Source organism: Gnatocerus cornutus, chromosome 2 (genome assembly GCF_029298725.1).
Source record: "Gnatocerus cornutus isolate USDA-ARS CGAHR chromosome 2, icGnaCorn1.1, whole genome shotgun sequence".
NCBI classification, from domain to species: Eukaryota; Metazoa; Arthropoda; class Insecta; order Coleoptera; family Tenebrionidae; genus Gnatocerus; species Gnatocerus cornutus.
This window is the reverse complement of record NC_142234.1, coordinates 14,025,514-14,047,739: the sequence shown is the minus strand read 5'-3', so window position 1 is coordinate 14,047,739 and position 22,226 is coordinate 14,025,514. Positions and strand designations below refer to the sequence as shown.

Here is a 22,226-nt window from a genome sequence, read left to right as displayed (position 1 = left end):
AGACAATGGATATTGAGATTTTCTTAAGTTTTATTACGTATTAGCAAAAAATTTTAGTAAGATTAGAATACCTAATTATTTGTGTTTTTGTAAACAAAATATAACATTTTGGGACAAAAACCGGCGCGTTTTTGTATGAAGAAACACTTGCGTCATCCAGCAGCCAAAAATAATGAAAGTTATATAAATTCCCTACGGCTTCTAAAGGCAGCATTATTAATAGTTTTTACATACTTTAAATAACATAAATACTTGTTGTCTTGTTGGGCTAACTCTGACGTATTGTGAAATCAATAAATCAATAATAAAATTAAATATTACCCACTGCACTTTTTGCTCTCTTCAATGCATGCAAATGCAAATGTGCAAAAAATAAGTAACAGGAAATAAAAAATTTATTTTTAATTCTGAAAACTTTATTGCAACCAAAAAATAAATATCAAGTCAGCGTTATATACAATTTAAGTAGGAAGAAACCGCAACATAATTGAATTTTAAAACTAAAATTTGTTCCAAGTGCATAAAAATTGAGTGCTATAAACTTAGCTTCTACAAACTGTATATCAAAATAACAACCCTAAAACGGTATATTTAAGTTATTTTTCTCAATATATCGTCTCCTAGCATTGGCAATGAGTTGTTCTTTCCTCTCTTGAAACGATTTATTTCTCTCTTGTGCAGATTTGGCAAAACTCGAAGCGGCGGTGTTGAATAAATCCCTATCATTTGCAGACGTAGAAGGTGTGACTTTAGTACTAGATGTGACAGAAGTGGAAGGCTGTGGATTCATGGAGGTTGAATTGATCTGTTCTGGGATAAAATGCACACGACCTTCTAAGATGTTCGTTATGGTCGTATCAACATTTCGTGTTTTATCTACAAAATAAACACTGACCACCCTCAAGTTCCAAAATCTAAACTTACTCAAATCTTTGTAAATTGCATTTAATGGCACATGTGGCAGTACTTCTTTTACTTGTGTGGCCATTCTTCTAAGTTCACCATCTACAGTAGCTCTTGAGATTGCGGGTGCCCTCTGTTGCTCCACCACTTGGCGTTTTTCCCACTCTACAAGATCAGATGCTGTAAAATCGGAGGTTTCCACCTAGAAAACCATTGGTAAAATGTTTTTCCATTAAAAGAAACTTTACTTTGAGGGTTGCCGCAATGTTTTGGCGGACGATCTCGGAGAATTCTGCTTCTCCCAAACTTTTGCGCTCAAGAAGAGGCAGGAATTTCAACTTGTAGTTTGTTAGTGGCGAAAACATGTAAAATAGAACATCAGTCCAATAAGTGGACCCTAAGGTAGTAACTGACAGGTCTAGAAAAGGTCGCTCTATGGTAATACAAATGGGTTGTACTTTGTTTGCTATAGAGAATGGGTAAGTTTTAAATTTTAGAAGTGCTTTTCCATTAGTGATCTTCTCTTCAGGAGTGAAATGTATAGGGATTTGTTGGCTGGCTAGGAAATCTGTTATGTTCTTCTTGAATGTATCCAGATTGGTTTGACTACCAAAGTGGTGGAGTCCTAAGCCGCACGAGAGTGCTGGGTGCATTTGAGCTCCTGGCTACAATAAAAAAACATGTCAAAATGGAAAAACCTTCTAAAGCGGAAACTTACTGAGACGGATCCCGTGGCTGTATGAACAACTAAATTGTCAAAAATGGACAAGTTATTGCTAATATACACCTCTACATTCTCTTTCTGCTCAGGATTCTCTACTGTTACAGTTATACCTAGAGTTAGACAAGCAACTTTGTTCACTATTTTCTGGATAATCCGAATGTCTGACAGAGTACATCCTATGAAAATGACACTCAGAGCTAATATTGTTCTTAAAATAAATAGGACTATTCCAACTGGTAAGTAAAGCACCAAACACAAAAGTTTCAACTCATTCTCAGAAATCCTAGAAAACAGACATGACCGGTTTTTGAACGCGCCAAGCTCCGGAATTACCTTTTATTTTTGAAGAGATGTTTGATTTCGATATTACTTGACATTTTCACATAACAAAAAAATAATATGTTACGTTTTTATGCAAAATAACATAACAGAAGGTTAGGTTTAGTGACGTCACTGACGTTTGACGTGTGGTGATATTGTGTGTACAGTAGCGCAGCAGCGAAAATTTTCTATTGATTTTGGGGGGGTAGGGTAGTCTTGAACATTAACGGCGATAATAGAAATTTAATAATAAACGAAATTTCCGATAAGAACTGCGTACAATTCATAATCCATGTTTCTGAACGTTTTTGTAGGTCGTACTTTTTTATAAAAGCCACAAAAAACATTTAATCATGTTGCGCCACTGTTTGAAACCTATCCACAGTACACAAATCATTTTGTCATTAATAAAAATAAACCCAGTTATCACTTGGAGGTACTTGAACTCTTTAGAATACGACCCAGACGGCAACTTTCCTATTTTTTAAACAAATAATTTGAACAAAGAGTTTGATAATAATTTCCCAAGCGCATGCGCAGATGCGAAGCATTGTTCACATGACAACTGATTGTCAATGTCAAGTGTCATGAAATTAGGTTAAATCCCGTCATTGTCAGCAAGTGTATGTAACTTTATGCCGTGAAAGTGACTTTAATAAAAATGGAAAGCATGGAGGGCAACTCCCCAGAATGCCACGTTTCCGTGTGTGCTAGTGACGAGGAGCGCTGCGCCATCACCCACCAGCCCTCCTGTCACGGATCCAGGAATCACCTAACTGAAGAAAAAATGCGTCGAAAGCTCCAATTCTTTTTTATGAACCCCATCGAAAAATGGCAAGCCAAGAAACGCTTCCCGTACAAATTCACAGTGCAGCTGATCAAGATTATCTTAGTGACAATGCAGCTGTGTTTGTTCGCTTATAATCGATATAACCACGTGAATTATACGTGGGATAATAGGATTTCTTTCTCGCATTTGTTCTTGAAGGGCTGGGACTCGAGTAGAGAAGTTAGTGCGTATCCTCCAGCGACTGGGCCTCTCGCTGTATACAAAGCGGACGACTTTTATGCCACCATTGACTACGCTTATAACAGCTATGCGAATTTGAGTCAGGCCGTGGGCTCTTACTCTTATGCCAATGAAGACAATACAATGACTGACATGGTGCTATGTATGTCCAAATACAAAAAAGGGATCATTTTTGGGTTTAATGAATCTTACGTTTTTGACGCGGAAATTGTAGAAACATGTCTGAACATTTCTCGTAATGAGACACCTGCAGAACATGCACTTAACTCCCGGGAATACCTGAAGAATCTCGACATCAATTTCTCAGCTCTAGTCAAAGCACAATTACTATTCTCCCTAAAAACTGTCAATTTTAAAACCGCCGGTAGGATCTCACCCCCGAATTGTTACCGTTTCGACATTAGTATTAATTTTGATAACGAAGACCACGACGGTCAAATGCTGTTGTGGTTGGATGCACAACCTGTACGCCTGATGTGTAAAGGTGACGTCCAATACGTTACCGATGATGAAATCGATTCTTTATTACAGAGTATCCTCAATTACCTCGTCATTATTATCTGCGTTCTATCGTTCGTTTTATGCAGTCGAGCAGTTTGGCGGGCCCATCAGCTCAAAAATATCACAAATGCATTCTTCATCGCGAATAAAGGGCATCCTTTAACCCCAGCAGATAAAAACAAATTCTTGAACTTATGGTACATCATGATCATTATCAACGATGTGCTCATCATGGTTGGATCCTCCATCAAAGAACAAATCGAACGAGAAGAATTTACGAGCGACCAGTGGAACGTTTGTAGTTTATTCCTAGGTCTGGGCAACATGCTGGTATGGTTTGGGGTTCTGAGATACTTGACTTTCTTCAAAAACTACAACGTGGTGATTTTGACTCTGGAAAAGGCGGCACCGCAAGTCGCCAGGTTCCTACTCTGCGCCCTACTGATCTACGCCGGTTTTACTTTCTCAGGATGGCTCATTTTCGGACCATATCATCTGAAATTCCGCTCGTTATCCACAACATCTGAATGTCTTTTTTCGTTGATCAATGGTGATGACATGTTTGCCACTTTTTCCATCATGTCCAGTAAATCCACTATGTTGTGGTGGTTCAGTCGGATCTACTTATACGCTTTCATCAGTTTGTACATTTATATAATTTTAAGTTTATTTATATCTGTGATTATGGACGCTTATGATACCATCAAAGTGTACTACACTGAGGGTTTCCCTCGAAGTGATCTCCAGACGTTCATTGGAGAAACCAGTTTTGACGATGTCTGCAGTGGTATCTTCAGGAGTGCTTCCAATGAGAGTCTCGGTGGACTGATGAAAGATTTATGTTGTTGCACCTGTAGTAGGCTACATAAGTCTTATTCATCGCTGTCACGAGGGAGCTTGGCGACTGAGGACTCCAACAGGGGCTCAAGGGGGTCCATTCCGGTTTGAAAGTAAAAAACAACTTTTTGTACATATTTTATTTATACATAGACTCAATGTTTTGTACAGGAAACATAGATAAATATATTGACTAGATAAATTGTACACAAAGAACAAGCTTTAACTGTATCTTAGTGTCTATAAATATGTATTTTACCTAAATGATGTCTCAATTTGATCCTTTACTTAAAAAAAATTGAGCGGACGAGTGGCGTATAATTTACGCTTTGATTACAATGACAATAACATCTTTATCAGTCTAGGCCGCAAATGTCCGCATAATACATAAAACAAAATCATCCCGACATTTGAACGTGACACTTTTCCATTGCAAAAGTGAGGTCGCGGAAATTGCACTATAAAACTTTAACATCTCAGATTATGGCAATTTAAACCAAAATATAACAACTACTAAAAATGCACACAAAACCAAGATGTCAACTAGTGCAAGAGCATCAAATCAAAGACACGGTTCCGCAGCGCAAACTTTTTTGGGCTGCAATTTAGATTTATCATAACATTCATAACTGGTAAAAAATAACACAATGCATAACGAGGCATCCAAACAATGCACAGTAAAAGTTATCGCTTTGTAGAACAAACAACATAAAACAATTTTGTTTCATTTTAGTGTTGCTTACTTTGTATAAAGTAGGAACGAAATTTGTAGAAATATCCTAAATAAAATTACCTTATAATTTATTACAAATTATAACAAAATGGTTTAGTTCAAAAGCGGCCATGGTCGAGTCCCATTATACAGAGTGTCCCAGAACTCGCGCCCCAGAGAGAAAGGGCTTATGGAGGCAACAATTCTGAACCAAATATTTGAAACCATAATTTTTTAACTCAAAAAATAACCGAGATAAGACAAAAAACCTGTAGCCAATCCCGAAGCTGAACGGAATTTGAAAATTGGTAACTATGGACACACACTATCATCCATTGGTCAGTTAAACATTAGACTCTTGTTGCCTAGGAAATTGGGATGGCCTTTTACTCTTATTCTCGAATAAGCTTTCGGGATTGGTTAACTTTTTATCAGTTCTTGAATACTATTAAACTTAGTCAATTTTTGTTTTGAAATTTAGCATCTGTATTGTTGTCGGCACCCTCCCTTGCTCTCTGGGGCGCGAGTTCTGGGACACCCTGTATGAATTTTCCATGAGAAAATAATGTTAAAGCCTTCTGAATATGTGTATACTATGTAATTTATGTTGTGTTGAATTATATCAATAAACATTTTATTTGAATTTTAAAATTGACATTGAAATATTGATACATAAAATAAAATGTTATCAGCAAATGCAGTCAGTTTGACTCACAAAATAAAAACATTATAGATAAAAAGTTGTGCAAAAACGACATTGCTAAAGCAAGTTCCGTCTTTCTGCATGCAATTTATGGGAAAGAAATGTTGTTGCAGAACACAAGCTACTAAATGAGATTCGTGAATCAATTTGTATTCATATGTGAACCTGTTTTTAATAAAAAAACAAGTAATAAACAATTTCTCGGTATTCAGATAAACAAGACAATCAAATTAAAAAACATAACAGCGCCAACTTTGACCTTTGAACGTGGAGAAAAAAGAGATGCATCTTTTCTATTGCCAAATTCCAGTAGGCGTCTAAAAGCCACTGAATCAGTGAATCACGTAATTATTATGACATGTATTTAATAAACAATCGATTCATCTTTTGAGGACATCAAGATGTTACATAGAAATAGAAAAACTCCAAGGCACGTAATTCTATAAAATATTTAATATATTCTCCCAGATGGCAATACCAAAGCTGTTAAACTCTCCGCAGAGCATCATGCAATTTGCACCAAAATTGGAACATCTGAGTCCCTTTTACTTAACCACGAGAGTTAGAAATAATAATGATAATAAGTAGACAAGGTACAGAAAACAAGGGTGTAGTAATTAGCTTTATTATTCCCGCGTTAGAGTCGCTTTTGAAATAAAGACGTCATTAAATTTAAGTAAAAAGTTCAACATGAGCTGATTAGTCATAATTGGCCTTTTGTTAGGCAGTATAATAAATGCGCACATTTCGAGACGTTTTAGCACCACATTAAGTACTTGCTAGTACAAACACATGCATTAGTTAATTGTTTAGTAGAATTTAGCCTTCAAGTTCGGCCTGGACTTCCTCAACAGTCTTTCCTTTCGTTTCTGGCACAACCCAATAAACGAAAAGTGCCCCCAAAACTGACATCACAGAAAACGCGTAAAAAGTGGAATCTTGTCCGACAAATTCATTGACTTGTAGATAGAATTTCGTGACTAGGAAAGCTAGAAACCAATTGAAAGTTCCAGCACCCGAACTCGCAATACTTTTGACTTCCGCCGTAAAAATCTCCGATGGAATGATCCAAGGAATTGGTCCCAAACCAATGGAGAAGACCACAACGAAAAGGCATAAAGACACGATGGGAATAAAACCAATTTCGTTCAAAACCACTGGGTCTATAGAAGAGCGCGTCTTCAACGTAAAGAAAATAGCCAAGAAGAAACTAGAAAGAGCCATGACTAGAGACGATACAAAAAGTAAAATTTTACGACCCAATCTGTCGATGGCTAAAGATGAAATGAAGGTAGCCACTGCTTGGAAGGCCCCCACGATAATTGCAGCAGTTTTTGCGTCGAGATTGACTCCAGCTGAAGAGAAAATATCGCTCGTGTACAAAATCACCGCGTTTATACCACTAAACTGTTGGAAAAACATCAAAGCGAAAGCAATGATGAGACCCTTAACGTTCGCTCTCTTTCGCAAAGTCTGTGATACAGAAATCGTACTTTCTAGACTTTCTTTGATTGCACTCTCAATCTCGGCCAGCTCGGCTTCGTTGTTGTGACAAGGCCCCCTTAATCTAATCAGCGACTTTAACGCGTCTTCGTAGCGACCTTTTCTTAAACAATAAGCGGGAGTTTCTGGTTGAAATGCAAATGTCGCGACAAAAAGAAAAGGAAGAGAGGAACAAAATATCGTGTAGTCAAAAGCACTCAAAAATTTCCCGGAGAAATACGCCAGGAATATCCCAATGGTTACCATCAATTGAAAGTAGCTTCCGACAGTACCGCGGATTTGTTTCTGGGCGATTTCGCCGGTGTATAATGGGGCTGCCACGCACGAAGCGCCTGCGGCCATTCCAGTGAACAGGCGCCCCAAATATATCATTATTATATTTCTGGCGAATAAAATTAAGGACCAGCCGATAACAAAAGGAACTATGAGGAGAAGGAGAGTTCTTTTTCTACCAATTAAGTCGCAGAGGAAACCTGTAGGTATGCACATGAACATTCCACCAAGAGTCACAAAAGAACCAATCCAACCCATTTGGTTGCTGTTGACGGAGATGTTGTGAAATTTACCGTGTTCCAGGTCTTCGAGGATTGGAGAGGTCCAACCGAGGACGGCACCGGCAGAAAGGGCGGAAAAAGTCGCTTTAATAAAGAAAAATTTCAGATTTTGAACGAATCAACAAGTCTTCATACGTTTGTTTCAAAAAAACTTTAAAAGACTTTACCAGTAATCGCAGCCACATACTGGGGCAACTTCCTGGAGCTGGAATTAGTTTGTACTGAATGTTCTGGAATTTGGGAGTTTTCCTGCAACGAATAATGTTAGATCTCCAAATAAGCTCAATCAGTGAGTGTACTTTACCACTGAGTCGTAGGTTCTACCCTCTGAAAAGCTAGAGACTCCAACAGATGGATCCCGTAACAACAAAACCTTGTCTTCACTCATTTTAAAAACTATAAGACTAAAATTATGTGTAACAACTCGTAAAATATAAGTATGTTAATTGTCAATCAATATTTAAAAGAAACTTGAACAATAATCAAAACAAAACATTGCAACAATGCAGCACCCACCACCACCTGTGGATCTGTCAATGTGCTGTCAATGTTTGACGTAAATAACTAAGAACAGTACGTTATCATGGCGGTATTTTTAAATATAAAACAGATAAATTGTGAAATACATATGTATGTATTTAAAATTCCTTCATGACATGAAAAACAAGGAATATTAATGATTTATTATAGTAATTTATGAAGGCGAACATAATAAACGTAACTCAGAGCGATAAACTTTGCCTAATTAAACCCAAAACTATTTAATTAATTATAGATAATCTGGTTACAAAAGATAATTACGAAGAAAAAGTAAATAGAACCTTCTTCTTTCGTAATTTTGAAGGATCAGGTTTGAGTTTCATGTAGAGAATTTTTTTTTTGTGTTATATGACAAAAGAGTTATTTATGTCATCAGAATCATGTAACCAATCATTATGCGATTAGGCAATTGCGAAATTATCGGACGATGCGTCTGTTATACAAAAAGAAAGGAAAACCTTTAAGTGGGTATAAAAATGTACTAATTTTTACAATAAAATTTTCGGTGCATATTTTGCTTTTGCCCTTTTTACCTAATTAGAATGGAAACGATTAATGTCTATTTGTAGAACACAGCCCTTAATCTCAAACTTTTTCTTAGTTTCGTGACTACATTCGTAATTTCAGCCTACGCAAAAATTCCCAGAACTGAATCCGCCGCGTCACCTCTAATTAATAACACGAGGGCGAAGAACCGTCCTAAATTCAATCTATGATTAAAACGAAGACAATATTAATTATCCGGGCACGAACGATGGTTATCCAAAGCACATGATAATGACAATGCGTATTGTGTCGATCAATATGTAAATTATATTAATTACAGCGCCTTTCCACTCTTCCCTTTTATCAGTCGATGGGTGCAATTCCCACCAACGTCTGAAAAATCTTATAAGTACATTCATTGAATTTGCAAGTAAACTTTACGGCAAAAGCTCTGCACCATTAAGCCGGATTATCATAGCAAATTAGTTAAGTAGATTTAATTATATTTCGTACGTCAACTTGTAATCCACACATGGTTGAATTAATTACTGTCGATTAATACAATTTGCATAAGTAGGAACTTTGCGGATTTTTGGCGGAGCAAAACGAGGGAGTCGAGCGTGTTGGAAAGCTCGATACAAAAATGTAATTAATGCAAAAAACAGCTTATACCGATCCGGTTTACATAAAAGTTAACAATGCGAATGAAACTGTCTGGGTAGTTGGTAAATTAAGCAAGTTTGCTCTAATAGTAACAAATAAAACTATTATCGTCGACTCTCCTCTACAATCTGTCGCGAGGAATCGAAACTCGTAAAGTTTTACAGTTAAATCAATAAATATGTTGTACTACAATTAAAAGTTTTATGGGCGGTTAGATCACTTGTATATCTACTATAATAATAAAACCCACTTAACTCCTCATCAACTAGTTTCCATTAATCATCTTTCTGCCTCCATAATTAATTACATCAAACTTTTTCTGTTCCAAAGTCATTTTTTTTGCGGTGAAACAATCGGCACGTGCTTCCAGGACCTGTAAAGGCGTTTGCAAATATTTCCAGTGATATTCGATATAAGTTGCTAAAGGTTAAATTAGTTGAATGTATCAAATATCAACAATACTGTCGGCAGACATTAAGCGAAGTCTTGAACTTCGGATTCTGGTCCTTTAGAGGAGACTTGATAATTATTATCAAAAGTTATCTGTTTCTTAGTCATGACAGAAGGTATTAGGAGTGTTAAGTCTCTAAACCTATATTCTCCGTTCTCCAATCTTCTTATAATGGCGATGAAAAATCCTTGATTGTGTATAAACGTATACCTACCTATTTATTTAAATTTTAAAAGGCGTTAGTGGAGATCTTTCCGCACAAAGAAATTGTGATTGTCCAGTTGAACTATTCAGTTAGTTTTTCCAATCCATTACTGATTTCTACTCCATTGCTTGATTTTAACTACCTCTCGAGTCACCCCAATGTGTTTGCTCTAGAGAAGTCTCTAAAAAACCTGTCCTAAAAGTATTTGATTTAACAATTTGACGTTGTTGGCTCCAGAGACAAATTCAATTTAAAACAACATAATTACATTTGTAAAAACACCGATGCCACAAACTTTTTCAAAAGAAGTTGTATTTTATTATAATTTTCTGGTAAATTCAATAAAAAAGCACAACACGGCATTAAAGTCAGAGAACTGCTGTTCCTAAAAACATTTTAAATAAACCTAATTTGAGGAATTTACAAAGGTAAAAAAGGTGTTAAAAAATTACATGGTTTCATTAAACTGCTTTTGAAAACACAAATAGGCTAAAAGGACTTCGAAGGATTCCCTTTGTGATACAATGAACCCATCATGTTCACCACCCCAGGCTCGATGACGAAATTGTTGGAAGTACTGCGACGGGATAAAAATTGGAGGTTTTGTTCGTCAAAAAGCGCAACTAAACCTCAGCTTTGTTCTTTTATTTTTTAAATGTTTTTATTTTCATGCTTGCCACGTAGGAGAGACTGTATTTAGTGACGTAGTTCACTTATTTCCAATTGAAATTATATTCCATTATCCAATAAAAGATAAGAAAAACGCACTCTTAGCAGTATCCACATTACTCATTGTCAAGTAAAATAAACTTAAGTGAAGTCCTTTTTCATTGTGACCCGAATCTGTTGTGCTATTCTTAAAATTTTCACCCACTCACTCTCTGCCTAACTCTCCACATTTTAAGTTAGCTATCAAAGCAGTCATTGTAGACCTAAACGTGGTCCTGACAGAACTATTTTTTTACCCATCGCAGAACAATGAATCATCTCTTCAAGTAAGAGTTTTGCTGATAAAAGAAACAAGTCTCGCCATTTCGAAACCGCTCTGAAAATATTGACCAAACAACCCCAAACCCAGAAATGAAATTAAATGAGCTGATCGATAGTAATTTTATTTCTCTAATATTAAATTATCTTACAGTGGGAAACGAAATTTACAAACAGGGTACAGCATTTAAATAATAATCACAATTAATAATTCAACGATTTACAAATTGAGTCATTCGAGTATAGTGTCTTGATCTCTCACGAGATTTCTTGGTATCCCCAAGTTTCTCATTCTGCTTTCCAGTGCGATCCATTCGAGTAGGAAGCTGTAGTGGAAAAATATTGTGATAAATTAGGGGTGTAACAAGAGATTTGACATAAATTACAGTTATTTTCGACCGCGCGTGAACGGAATAAACATATATGAGTAATTTCATAAAAATAACAAGGAAAAGGTTAGAAAATAAAAATAACAAAGTGATGAAATAATAGAATAACACACCTCTGAAATTTTAACTCTGTTACTTACAATTAGTTTAGTTTAATTATCACCCAATAATTTAGACACAGAGTAGTTATTCTTCGTAATTTGATTTTCAAAATGGAATTCAGTTCGGGGCTTTCAAAACTTTTGAAGTTATGTTGTACTAGAAGTTGCATTTGTTGGATAATTTACTTGCCAAAGTCCTTAATTTTATTATTACATCTTACCATCTATTACTATGTATTTTATTACACTGTTGCAAATGAAGTTAATTTTGTAAAGCTTAAGAATTCGAAATTTAGAATAATTCTCTTGAAGTTTTTTACAAAACCGCTCAAATTTAACTGCGATTTGAAAATCAATGAAGTTGCAACGAGTGCCTACAAATCCATTTGAATTTGTTCAAGTCTCAAAAACCCTCAACAAGATTATTGTAAAATTCCTTTGAAACCGAGCGTCTCAAGAGAATTCTCGACTTACTTGTTGACGTTATGCATGTCGACAGCTCTTTTTCCGTAACCTCTGGCTGTGCCTAAGTCCATGTTGTGGTATTTAAGACGTTCGATGCCTCTAGTCAATCTTTGCTGAGGATATCTTGCTTCTCTTCGTCCTTGTGCGTTGGCCAACAACAACCAGAGAAAAAATATCAACGAGAAGAATAACGCAGCATGATGGAACGCCATACTAGAACAAAATACGCACGTGTTTAATAAATTAACTCTCCTGTGCATGCGGATAATTAAGCACAAAAAACGACTCATCATTCGGCATAATGAAAATTGAAATTAATTAATTGCGAATTATTCTCTCTCTATTACTTTACGAATTTTGTTTGAAGGAGGAATCCCCAAGGGGACACAAAATAAAGTTAATTGAAACAGAAAATATGCCTGCACTAAAAAGGTAAACATGACATAACAATCCTCTGCACAATTCATAAATCTGGGAAGTGGTCCGAAATAATTCCGCTATTTATTATCGGTCTGTCGCTATTATTATTTATTTTATATTATTTTCGCAGCGTGTGACCTTTGGGAGAAAAATATGCGCATGGAGCACGAACCACTTTAAAAGAAAACAATATTTTTATGTCCACGCTTAAATTCATTTCCTCCAGAAGAGGTACAATAATTTGTTTACTCTAAACTTCAAATTATCAAATCAAATTTCCTTAAATGTTGCAATCTGGCTACAACTAAGTACATAGACGACAGTTTCAGATTACAGATAAAAGATTTATACCATAAAGCGTATACATGCAGTTTTCCGCTTTTCACATCAGATACGTTACTCGAATGTTTGTCAGAATAAAATTGGAACGAACCTTTTGAAATGCCCGCTTCCAATCAAACAGCCACAAAAAGATCATTGTTTCCACTTATCCGTTGAATAAATTTATTATAAAATTGTAATTAACAATTTTTACCGTAAGCTCATTTGTCGATGCATCACCAAGCGATCAAAGCGATTAAAATTAATCCTGCAAGTGATGTGCCTAGGCGTATTTACCGAAGTTAAAAATATACAGAAAAGGGGAATTTATTGAGAGCAATACTTATTTATATTTCGAATATCTTTGTCAATAAATAACAGCAAATATTTTCTTTTATTCAGGACCTTCAGGGAAGTTTTCCAAGTTAAAAATATGTACAGGAAAATTACTTTAATTACGTTGAGTGTCAACATATGACCCGCATTATGAAAGTAAATTCCATCTCTTTGTTAAAACGTAATCTAACAAATTATACCGCAAATCCGGATATTAATTAAATTAAAAATTAAAACAAATGCCTAAATTCATGCTAATTGATAATACGAGCTCAAAAGTGTATTTTTTCACAAATGCGCATATCAAAATTAACGTAATCATATTTCAAGCGGCATAAATGTGTTAATTTAGTATTATGAATTGTACAGTACAATCATGGATGCACATCATAATTTTCCACTGATTGCAGATAAAAGCAAACGTGTTTTTGCTTCTTTTGAGGTAATTTCAAATCTTATTAAAGCGGAAAATCAACTTCATTTTTAAATGGAGTACTTAATCTGGGCGATTTACTTATATTTATCTACAGCGTAAAGAGAGTTTGATATTTACTTCACAGTAAATTGGAGTTTTTTGAAAAGGACGAGTGCATCGCGATTTTGTGAAAAAACTTGTTAATTAAAAACTATACTAAAAATAGACACGTTATTTAAATTTGCACCAGAGATAAAAATATATGAAATAAGTACTGATAAAATTGGTGGATGCGCCGGGATAAACGTGACAGTACGTGATTAGATAAAGCGTTTTAAAATGCATGCGTCACGTTTAATGAAATTATTAAATGGTAACATTTCAGTCTAAGCCTCGTTTTTAAATTTGGATTACCTTTCATTATCATAGTTAGTTTCGTATTAGAGTTTTGAAGTCAAACTGATTTTGTTTATTTTGTTACCATTTTGAATTTTAGAATATTTTAAAGATCAACATTATCCAGCGATTTTTGATTAATTTAAATAATTAAGTTGTTTAAAAGTGTTGAATGTAAAATTAGCTCCACACGAAACGCCGTTTAGATTTTTCTTGGGAGAATTTTTCCATTCTGAATTGCCTAAGTGAAAAACAAATTTCGACGGAAGGAAAAATTCTTACATTAATTTTAACATCAAAGAGTAAATGTCGCAGGCCTGATTAATAAAAATGGAGCCGCTCCCTTCAGTTGACAATACCAAGTTGAACCTCAAAAAGCACTAAACCAAATATCGAAATAAACTTATTCAACTTTTTATTATACCTACATTTTATCTGATGTTTTTATTTCAAACTTTTTGCTGCTTTGTGCCTTATTAGATTTATGTGGAGAGGCATAACTTTGTTAACAAAAATTATTCGAAAACGAAAAATCGATGGAGCACTTTTAGTAAAACTTTATTAAATCCGATCTTGTAGAGCTAAGTGTTATTTACTTCACAAATGCATTAAACTCTTCTTTAGTTCCTAATCACTTCGCCTTTTTAACAAAACGTTTTAACATTGAATACTCGACATTTTGAGAGACGATTAATTTTTAAAACAAACGAAATTGAATAAACGTTTAGTATAAATAACTTTTCTCTTAAATCAGAGTTAAATTCATACTTTACCCATTTCTGCAACTTCTGACGCGTAATTTTCTTTGTCGTTAATGTCAGGTGCATTCGTCTCTTTTATTTCAGATTATGTAAATATAATAACAGTCATCAAAGTGCTGGCTTAATCCTGTCATGACTTCCTCGCCCTAGTCAAATACAAAGTCTCTTTGTTGGATGTGTTGAATCTCAGAATGGAAGGATTAAACTTCATCAAACAAGTGATTTTCTAACTGTCCAAGTTTCACACCAAACAAAACTTTAGCAATTTTCTCCAATGTAATTTCTTCGTTAATTTTATTTGTATTCGGTTTTTCATAAAGCAGCGATTTAGTACACTTGTGGTTGCGGACACGCATTTGAATACGTGCACTCGAATGAAAATGGCTTGTTTAAGTCAAATGTAAAAATGTCGTGGGTTCGATTGGTAATTGTGGCAATTATCGTTTAGAGAAATTTATGGTATTTGAAATGGTTGGTAATAACAGCAAGAAAAGAATTCATTGCTATGCAGTCTGAGATAATTAAATAAAAGCGGCGGTTTTTTGAATTTAAAAATAGACGCTAATTCCATAGTAGTGTGTTGAATAACAAACTGAAAATATGTACCTGTGTGTAATCAAATTCAAATTAATAGCTTTATGAACTAATTGCTACTCTTTTTAGACTACCAAATTAATTTTAGCTTGTGTTCAAAATAAATTTGTGAAAGTGAATTACCTACAGTTTGTATGTTCTTTCCACTTGCACTTTGCTAACGTTTCAGCTTACAATAAACTACTCGTTCATTGGGGCCACCTTTACCCCTTTCTTGTTTTTCAAGCAAACATTTTACTAAATTAGAAAACATCGATTTGATAAAGTTAAAACCTCTCTTTTTTTCTGGTGGGAGTCCATAAATAATTATATGGAATTAAGTATAGAACAAATTTTCTATTTTAAAATCAATTACGAAAAACACAAAAACCGGTAAAAAATGTGAATTTGGACCACGCAAGCTAATAAAATTAGACGATTTTCGTTTTTTCTTTTTAAGTTTTATTTCAGTTCAGCCAAGAGTGGGTGGTTCGTCTTGGCCCAAGTTGATTAATTAAGATCCAATTTTGTTGAACTGTTTCAGTTGACCGCAATCAACAACACTCATTAAACAGACAAAATAAAACGTCTCAGAATAATTTTATTGCTTACAAATAATCCTTCTATCTTCTACGTCCAATGTCTTTTGTAAAATTATGCAAATTGCATTTTATAATCAACCGCTACAGGCTGTTATAAAAGTTTTAAGTTATAAAAGCCAGTGTCTATGTTGATTGTTGATAACGAAGCTTTTATTAAATCGTGTCATTTTTCTACAATAAAATGCACAAATAAATCCAACAATGTACAGAGTATAGTTTAGGTACAAAGTTAGATTCGTACAATAAATCTCCATAAAAACTTGTACCGGTGTTTGTGTAAATCTGTTACCTTTTTTCTTGTAATATATTGTGGCTTAATCTGTTTAACAGGAACTGTAAATTGCAGTTTGACCAACTTTTTAAATTACAGGAAAATTGCAGGTTACAGTTATCATCATTAAAATGGCAGCAGAAGAAACTTTGAGAAAGGTCACAGCAATTCGCTTTTTTTCTAAGTAAAAAATCCAGTTAACTCTTAATGCTATTATGTGACCAAAGTTAGTGAAGGAATGTGCGTAAATTGCTAAACATGCGCCGGCCGGAAAGTTTTATGATGGAAACAAACCATTTCTCGTACTATAAGAACAATTAAGTAGTTGTCATGAAAAATATTCTGTTATGATTACTATAGTAAGGCCTATTCTGTAAACAACATTTTTTTAAGAATTTTACCCTGTTTTCAAAGATATTTTGAAAAAAGTAACATTTTTAACAAGTCCTATTTTTGTTTTGTTTTTAGGTACTTTTAAGAAAAAACAAAATTTTAACGATTCTGCCCTACTTTTAAGAAATATAAAAATTTGATTTCGGCATAAATAATCACCTTTGGAAAAACAGCTAAACTTTAAGGTTTTTAGCCTGTTCATAAAGTTACATTTAAAAACAAATATTTCAAAGATTTTGTTTTGTTTTAAAGGTATATTTAAAAAACAAATACTCCCCTATTTCAAAAGATTTTACTCATTTTTATAGGCTTTTAAATATCTTTTAGCCAAACTATACTTACCACGATTTATTTGTTTCTTTTATTTAAGTTAACTTTACTTGAAACCTTTGATTACCAAATTTAATAATCAACTATGTGTACAGAAGAGGCCTTGTAGTGTAATGAAATACAAATTTTGTTAATTTTACGTTATCTCAAGGTTTATTTTGATAACATATGCGTGTCCAAGCTTTTCATTAATTTTTTATTAGCAGTTTATATTAATATCGTTTGTGCCCTTATTAAACTAAAGTGTTTTATTGCTCCTACGAGCGCTTATTAAATGTCGAACATCACCCTCCTCTTACCATTCTTTACTCTTACAAAGGATGCTAATATAGTTTTTTAGGTATAAGGTTTGAACTTTGTGTGGGTGGAATAACCTGTGGAACTGATAATTTTTCCTAAAAAAAACTTGAATGGACCTCCAGTACACACCAAATTAAAAAATTCTTTACTAATTTATTAATCATTTTCGGGATGCACAGCGTTGAAATAATTACGAACAATTTTTCGTAAAGTATATCCTAATTGTCACAAGTCACTCAACTCATTCTTAAGAAGGATAATTTTGATTAAGCTGGCCGTGTAAGCGTTTTGTTGAAATTTCAAGCAAAGTATAGATGAAATTTTGATAAAAGTAGCACAAAACTTAAAAAAAAACTGAGATATTTTTAACACAATTATAATTAAATAAATTTAAGTTAGTGTTTGTTTTTACAAAAACTCTAAAATGAGCAAAAATTACATATGCTAGGCGTTGCGACACCAAACTATCGGTGATAAAAAAACAAATTTTAAGTCAAAATCTAGTCAATTATAAACATGATGCATATTTTTAATTATTTATTTTAAAATTATAATCTATTTTAGGAGTGGCTACATCTTACCAGACATAATGGAAAATCTTAGTGCTTCAAATAGTTGTAAAATCTCTGTGAGTTCGTATTTATTTTTTATTAATACTGACTTATCGCAATAAATTTAAAAAAAAAATAACCAGAGGGGTTTTGATATCAAGTTTTCTTTCATTTTTAAAGTCTGTAACTTTATACTAACAGTAAAAAATATTGTTAAATTATTGAAATGAACTGAAAGCAGAGAAATTACCTACATATGAACTCAACGCAGCAATTTAATAAGAGATATAACATTTTTTTTTATATATTTTTCCTCCTCTCTTGTTTAATTTAAACCCACGATTTTGTTCCGGATTCTACATTCTATGTGTACTAACAACCATAAATTTACGTGTTGTATCTCCGGGCTTAGAGGTAATTACGCTGTTTTCATATGATCTTAAAAACAACCGCCAGACGCTTAAAAGCGACATAGATAAGTCAAGATATATTAGTTATGCAAATAACAAGATAACTCAAAAGGTACATATAGAACAAAAAATTGCATCTAAATGTGACAAAAAATTCGTTAAATTCTTATTTTTAACTTTTTAATATAATTTTAATAAAACAACAAAATCACCTATTTTAAACAGAATATTAATGGTTTTAATTATTACAATTTTTTATGTAATTTTGTCAGGAAAGACCTTTCTTTATTCATTTTTAACGCGTTTTCAATTTCGACTTTATATCGTGCAAAAACTTTTTTATTGTGTGCGCCTTTTATCTTTGAGGTATATTAGTTTCTATCCTCAATCATTAAACACCAAAAACAGCAAAAAAATGGAAAATTCAGTAATATCAAATTGCAATTAGTGTCGCGCTATAGGAAATATAAAGACTATTATAATATCCAAAAGAATACAAAGGTTCGTGTAAATAAAATATTGATGGGAAAAAATAGAACTTACAGTTTTGAAAAAAAAGCTTTTAAATCCCTAATTGTGGATTTAAACTTCTGTTTCTCAATTTACTACTGTGTGTGCTGATTATAATCGACAATTTTCTCTGCTTCAGCAAGTTTAATTTTTTTATTGATCCACCGATATTATTTTATATCTATTATAATATTATTATGCATTTATTAACAAACTCTTGTATAATTATGAAATTTAACGCTAATTGAAATTAAATAATTCAGGAAACTATTTATTTCGCAACATAAAACCATAATGAATAACACGCAATTTTGAATTTTGTTGCAATTTCCAAATTACTTTACAATCCTATTAAAAACGTAAAGATAATTTCCCGATTAAAATCGTATGACTGAGTATGAAATTTTACAATAAAATTTTAGTTTTAGTGGACAAAAATGCAATACAAAATCTGTTACACAAAGTTTTGTTTAGAGTCATTTTATTGTACAAATACAAGTTTTTCGCAGCCGGAAACGCGAATCTACAATTTTATTAATAATACCCAGCGCGCAGTTTCATCAAAAGTTTACTTTCATCTCAAATACGAACTTTCTAACATCGCTTTGAGCTATTATCAGTAGGCCAACAAACATTACAAAATGGGTCATAGTACACACAAGAACGAAAAAATCTCCTAATATAAAAATACAACCGCGAAATAAAAACAACAGCAAACTTATGATGGAAAATACTTACCAAACGAGATTATAAATTTTTTTTTTTCGAAAAATATGGAAAAAATTAAAAAATAAAAACGAAAATTTGCAAGTTTTTTTTTAAATCAGATATAATTTTTTCTGACTCAAATTAAAGATGCGCACAATCTAAGGACCACATCGAACTTACCTCTTTTTAGGCAGACAGATTTGCAACTGTTGTAGATGCATGAAAACTTTTGGCTTGAAAAGCGCGTTGGTCATGCGCCCCTTTTTCAGGGGGAGTAATCAGGAGGAGTGACTATAACAACCTACACTAGAACACGCTGAAATCATTCCTTAACACTTAAACCAAGGGCGCCTTAATATAAATAAGTGCACTAAAGAAGGACCTTGCAAGGTTAATAAAATCGCTCATCATCACGAGAAATTTCAAAATTGGTTTTCAATTAATTAAAGGTTTTTAAGTAAACAGGTTCTATTGTAGTAATGCAAAGATCTTGTTTGTGCAACTCGAGAATATAGTCGTGATTTGCGTGTTGAAGAGATGTGGATAGTTTGGGTTCAATTTTTTTAATTGCGAAATCATGAAGATGGGATCGTTTGTAGCACACTTTGTGAGATTAAAAAACATTTTCAATATGTTGCAAAATAAGACAACCAAAATTTGTGTACTTATACCTAATGAAAATGAAAATAAATTTACAGGATAAAATTTAATATAAATCGCGTCTTTTTAAAACTCTCATTTAATAATTTTATTTTACATTTTTTAAAGTTAATTCAAGAACTAAAATTCTTTGATATAAAAAAAAAACACAAATGTAAAAGTTTATCCCGGCGCATCCACCATTTTTAACAATTCTCCCGTATATCATCTCAACTATACGAACCTTGAATTTTAAAGTCTTTTGGGAGATCTGTTCGCTGTGTCAAAACAGTTCTTTGACAGTTTGGAAATTAGAAGTCGTGGACGACAGAACTACGAGAATCTCTTAATTTAACCTTCATGTCTCTCTTTTGTTGAAGATTCTCACTTTTATTGTTTGCTTTTGGTTTGAATTAATTTAAATACATACATAAATACTAACAGCTTCTTTTATACCACAAGAAAAGTTAACTAAACTAACTTGAAACGTAAGAATATAGAAAGAAGCACTGAGCAATAAATTTGGAGAAGCAACACAATACGCCCTCCGTAAACATAAGTGCATACGTTCTATTTTTATAGACCTACGTGAAGGAAAATTTCCTGTCAAAGAACCTGGTCAAAATACCGTCGCAATAATTCACAAACACCTGTAATGAATAAAACTTTTATGTCGTTTAGGAATCACTTTGTAAGTTGACGACTTTTCCGTCCCTCGCTCTCATATTCATTTTCTAGTCTAATTTAATTATCGCTTTTACCGCATTTCACCATTGGCGTGACGAGCATCCGCGAAAGCTTCTTCGCGGCAAAATAATTCCTTAATAATTAGATCGTCGAAAAGAAAATTCAACGCAATATTATTTATCGGGGAAGATCGATTGAAATCCACAATAAATTGCTTCTAAAAGGGCATTTCTTGTATTTGATATCTCGTGAGATCAAATAAGTGTTGTTTGATTGAGCCTTTGGGAAATCCTCTTGTTACGTGATAGCTTACGATTTTTACAAACTTTGACTCACTTTTCATTGATGCTGATGTAGAAGTTATTCGTATGATTTGCATTCATATTGGTACTTGGAAAGTTGGCACAAGTATTCTTTTTCAATTTAAAAGAGCTTTAGGCGAAATATCTTTGCATAATATCGGGCGTATAGACTCTGATTGGGATAATAGTGAATGGTAAAAAAATCGTGTGCAGGTAAATACGGGAAAATTAGCGCAGGTGCGGGCGTACCAGTGCAAAAATTTCGCGATTTCTCTTAATACAGAGATAACTCGGTTAACGGCTGTTTTCACAGTACATTAAAAATTCAAACGTTGTGAAGTACGTGCTTCATGTCGTAATGTCGGAGGCAAATATATTTTATTTAATTTGTTTAAAGTTTGTATGGCAGAAGTGAAATTATGACAAGTCTTCCAAAAATTTTAATAAAGTTTATTAATTAAACTAAAAGTAAAAAACAAACAATGTCAAGTTATCACAAATACAAAATTATAAAACCAAATAACGCCTGAAACTTTGCCCTTCTCGCCGAAGCAAGTACGACAGAATAATCATGTAATCTGCATTACTGAGCACAAATAAGTTTCGTAATTGTACAATTTTCTTCTAAAATTTAAAGTCAATAAAAGGCGCATCTGTAAACCTGTGCCTATATGCTTTTAAAATATCAGGGAAGAAAAACCGATGCGATGTAAATCAATATGAAAGAATGTGGTCTTATTGAATATTTCATATTGAAAATAAATCACTCCTATTTCGACAACATACAAAAATTTAAATTGTGATGAAAAAACAGCTACAAAGCAGTGAAATATGAAAGAAACATCAATACGCAGATGTAGCCAAAGAGGAAAATAACTGTTCAAAAATTTTGATTTAAAGATCAATGCGCACCATTGAAGTTTGGTGTAATTAATTCCGCGGTGATAAACCCTTTTTAAAGCACCTGTTTAAAAACAAGAGCACGAAATAGAATCAAATTTTACGATTACAGGTAAAAAACGACATTATCTCATCGTTTCTTTCCGTGTTACAAAAACTCAAATTGTCAAGAGGAACATAACTCTTCGTTATTGTAAATGTGTTCTTTGAAATAATCGGATTATGCAAATTTACGTCTGGTAACTCTAATATTTATTTAAGTGTTTTTATTTCCAAATAGAACGTTCACATCTTCGCAGACAAGAAACATTTAATCCAAATTGGCC

At 33.4% G+C, this 22,226-nt stretch overlaps 4 protein-coding genes across 4 annotated transcripts; 1 reads left to right on the top strand and 3 right to left on the bottom strand.

Moving 5' to 3' along the window:
- Nucleotides 1-394: 394 nt before the first annotated feature.
- LOC148179274 (lipid droplet-regulating VLDL assembly factor AUP1-like) lies at nucleotides 395-2,276 on the bottom strand. Its single transcript, XM_088050603.1, has 5 exons — nucleotides 1,961-2,276; nucleotides 1,622-1,910; nucleotides 1,152-1,568; nucleotides 925-1,105; nucleotides 395-876 (listed from the first exon to the last, which is right to left on the bottom strand). Exons 1-5 carry the CDS (start codon nucleotides 2,002-2,004, stop codon nucleotides 578-580), a joined length of 1,230 nt encoding a protein of 409 aa, XP_087906729.1. The 5' UTR covers nucleotides 2,005-2,276; the 3' UTR covers nucleotides 395-577.
- A 199-nt stretch (nucleotides 2,277-2,475) lies between these two features.
- Nucleotides 2,476-4,580, top strand: LOC148179273 (mucolipin-3-like). Its single transcript, XM_088050601.1, has one exon. It carries the CDS (start codon nucleotides 2,610-2,612, stop codon nucleotides 4,425-4,427), a length of 1,818 nt encoding a protein of 605 aa, XP_087906727.1. The 5' UTR covers nucleotides 2,476-2,609; the 3' UTR covers nucleotides 4,428-4,580.
- Nucleotides 4,581-8,335, bottom strand: LOC148179272 (facilitated trehalose transporter Tret1-like). The gene is made up of 3 exons (XM_088050602.1): nucleotides 8,093-8,335; nucleotides 7,956-8,037; nucleotides 4,581-7,872 (listed from the first exon to the last, which is right to left on the bottom strand). The coding sequence occupies exons 1-3, from the start codon at nucleotides 8,174-8,176 to the stop codon at nucleotides 6,551-6,553; spliced, it is 1,488 nt and encodes a 495-aa protein (XP_087906728.1). The 5' UTR covers nucleotides 8,177-8,335; the 3' UTR covers nucleotides 4,581-6,550.
- A 2,894-nt stretch (nucleotides 8,336-11,229) lies between these two features.
- On the bottom strand, nucleotides 11,230-19,626 carry LOC148179271 (uncharacterized). The gene is made up of 3 exons (XM_088030422.1): nucleotides 19,553-19,626; nucleotides 12,085-12,288; nucleotides 11,230-11,446 (listed from the first exon to the last, which is right to left on the bottom strand). The coding sequence occupies exons 1-3, from the start codon at nucleotides 19,624-19,626 to the stop codon at nucleotides 11,353-11,355; spliced, it is 372 nt and encodes a 123-aa protein (XP_087886548.1). The 3' UTR covers nucleotides 11,230-11,352.
- Nucleotides 19,627-22,226: the final 2,600 nt, after the last annotated feature.

Excerpts from the sequence above, each read along its gene's own strand:
- LOC148179271 (XM_088030422.1), bottom strand. The coding sequence starts at position 19,626 with ATGACCAACGCGCTTTTCAAGCCAAAAGTTTTCATGCATCTACAACAG. Across the intron at positions 12,289-19,552 it reads ATCTGTCTGCCTAAAAAGAG|TATGGCGTTCCATCATGCTG; the intron begins GTAAGTTCGATG and ends ATTTTGTTCTAG. Across the intron at positions 11,447-12,084 it reads GACATGCATAACGTCAACAA|CTTCCTACTCGAATGGATCG; the intron begins GTAAGTCGAGAA and ends TTTCCACTACAG.
- LOC148179272 (XM_088050602.1), bottom strand. The coding sequence starts at position 8,176 with ATGAGTGAAGACAAGGTTTTGTTGTTACGGGATCCATCTGTTGGAGTC. Across the intron at positions 8,038-8,092 it reads GTAGAACCTACGACTCAGTG|GAAAACTCCCAAATTCCAGA; the intron begins GTAAAGTACACT and ends TATTCGTTGCAG. Across the intron at positions 7,873-7,955 it reads GTATGTGGCTGCGATTACTG|CGACTTTTTCCGCCCTTTCT; the intron begins GTAAAGTCTTTT and ends TCTTTATTAAAG.
- LOC148179273 (XM_088050601.1), top strand. The coding sequence starts at position 2,610 with ATGGAAAGCATGGAGGGCAACTCCCCAGAATGCCACGTTTCCGTGTGT.
- LOC148179274 (XM_088050603.1), bottom strand. The coding sequence starts at position 2,004 with ATGTCAAGTAATATCGAAATCAAACATCTCTTCAAAAATAAAAG. Across the intron at positions 1,911-1,960 it reads CATCTCTTCAAAAATAAAAG|GATTTCTGAGAATGAGTTGA; the intron begins GTAATTCCGGAG and ends TCTGTTTTCTAG. Across the intron at positions 877-924 it reads TGCAATTTACAAAGATTTGA|ATAAAACACGAAATGTTGAT; the intron begins GTAAGTTTAGAT and ends TTTATTTTGTAG.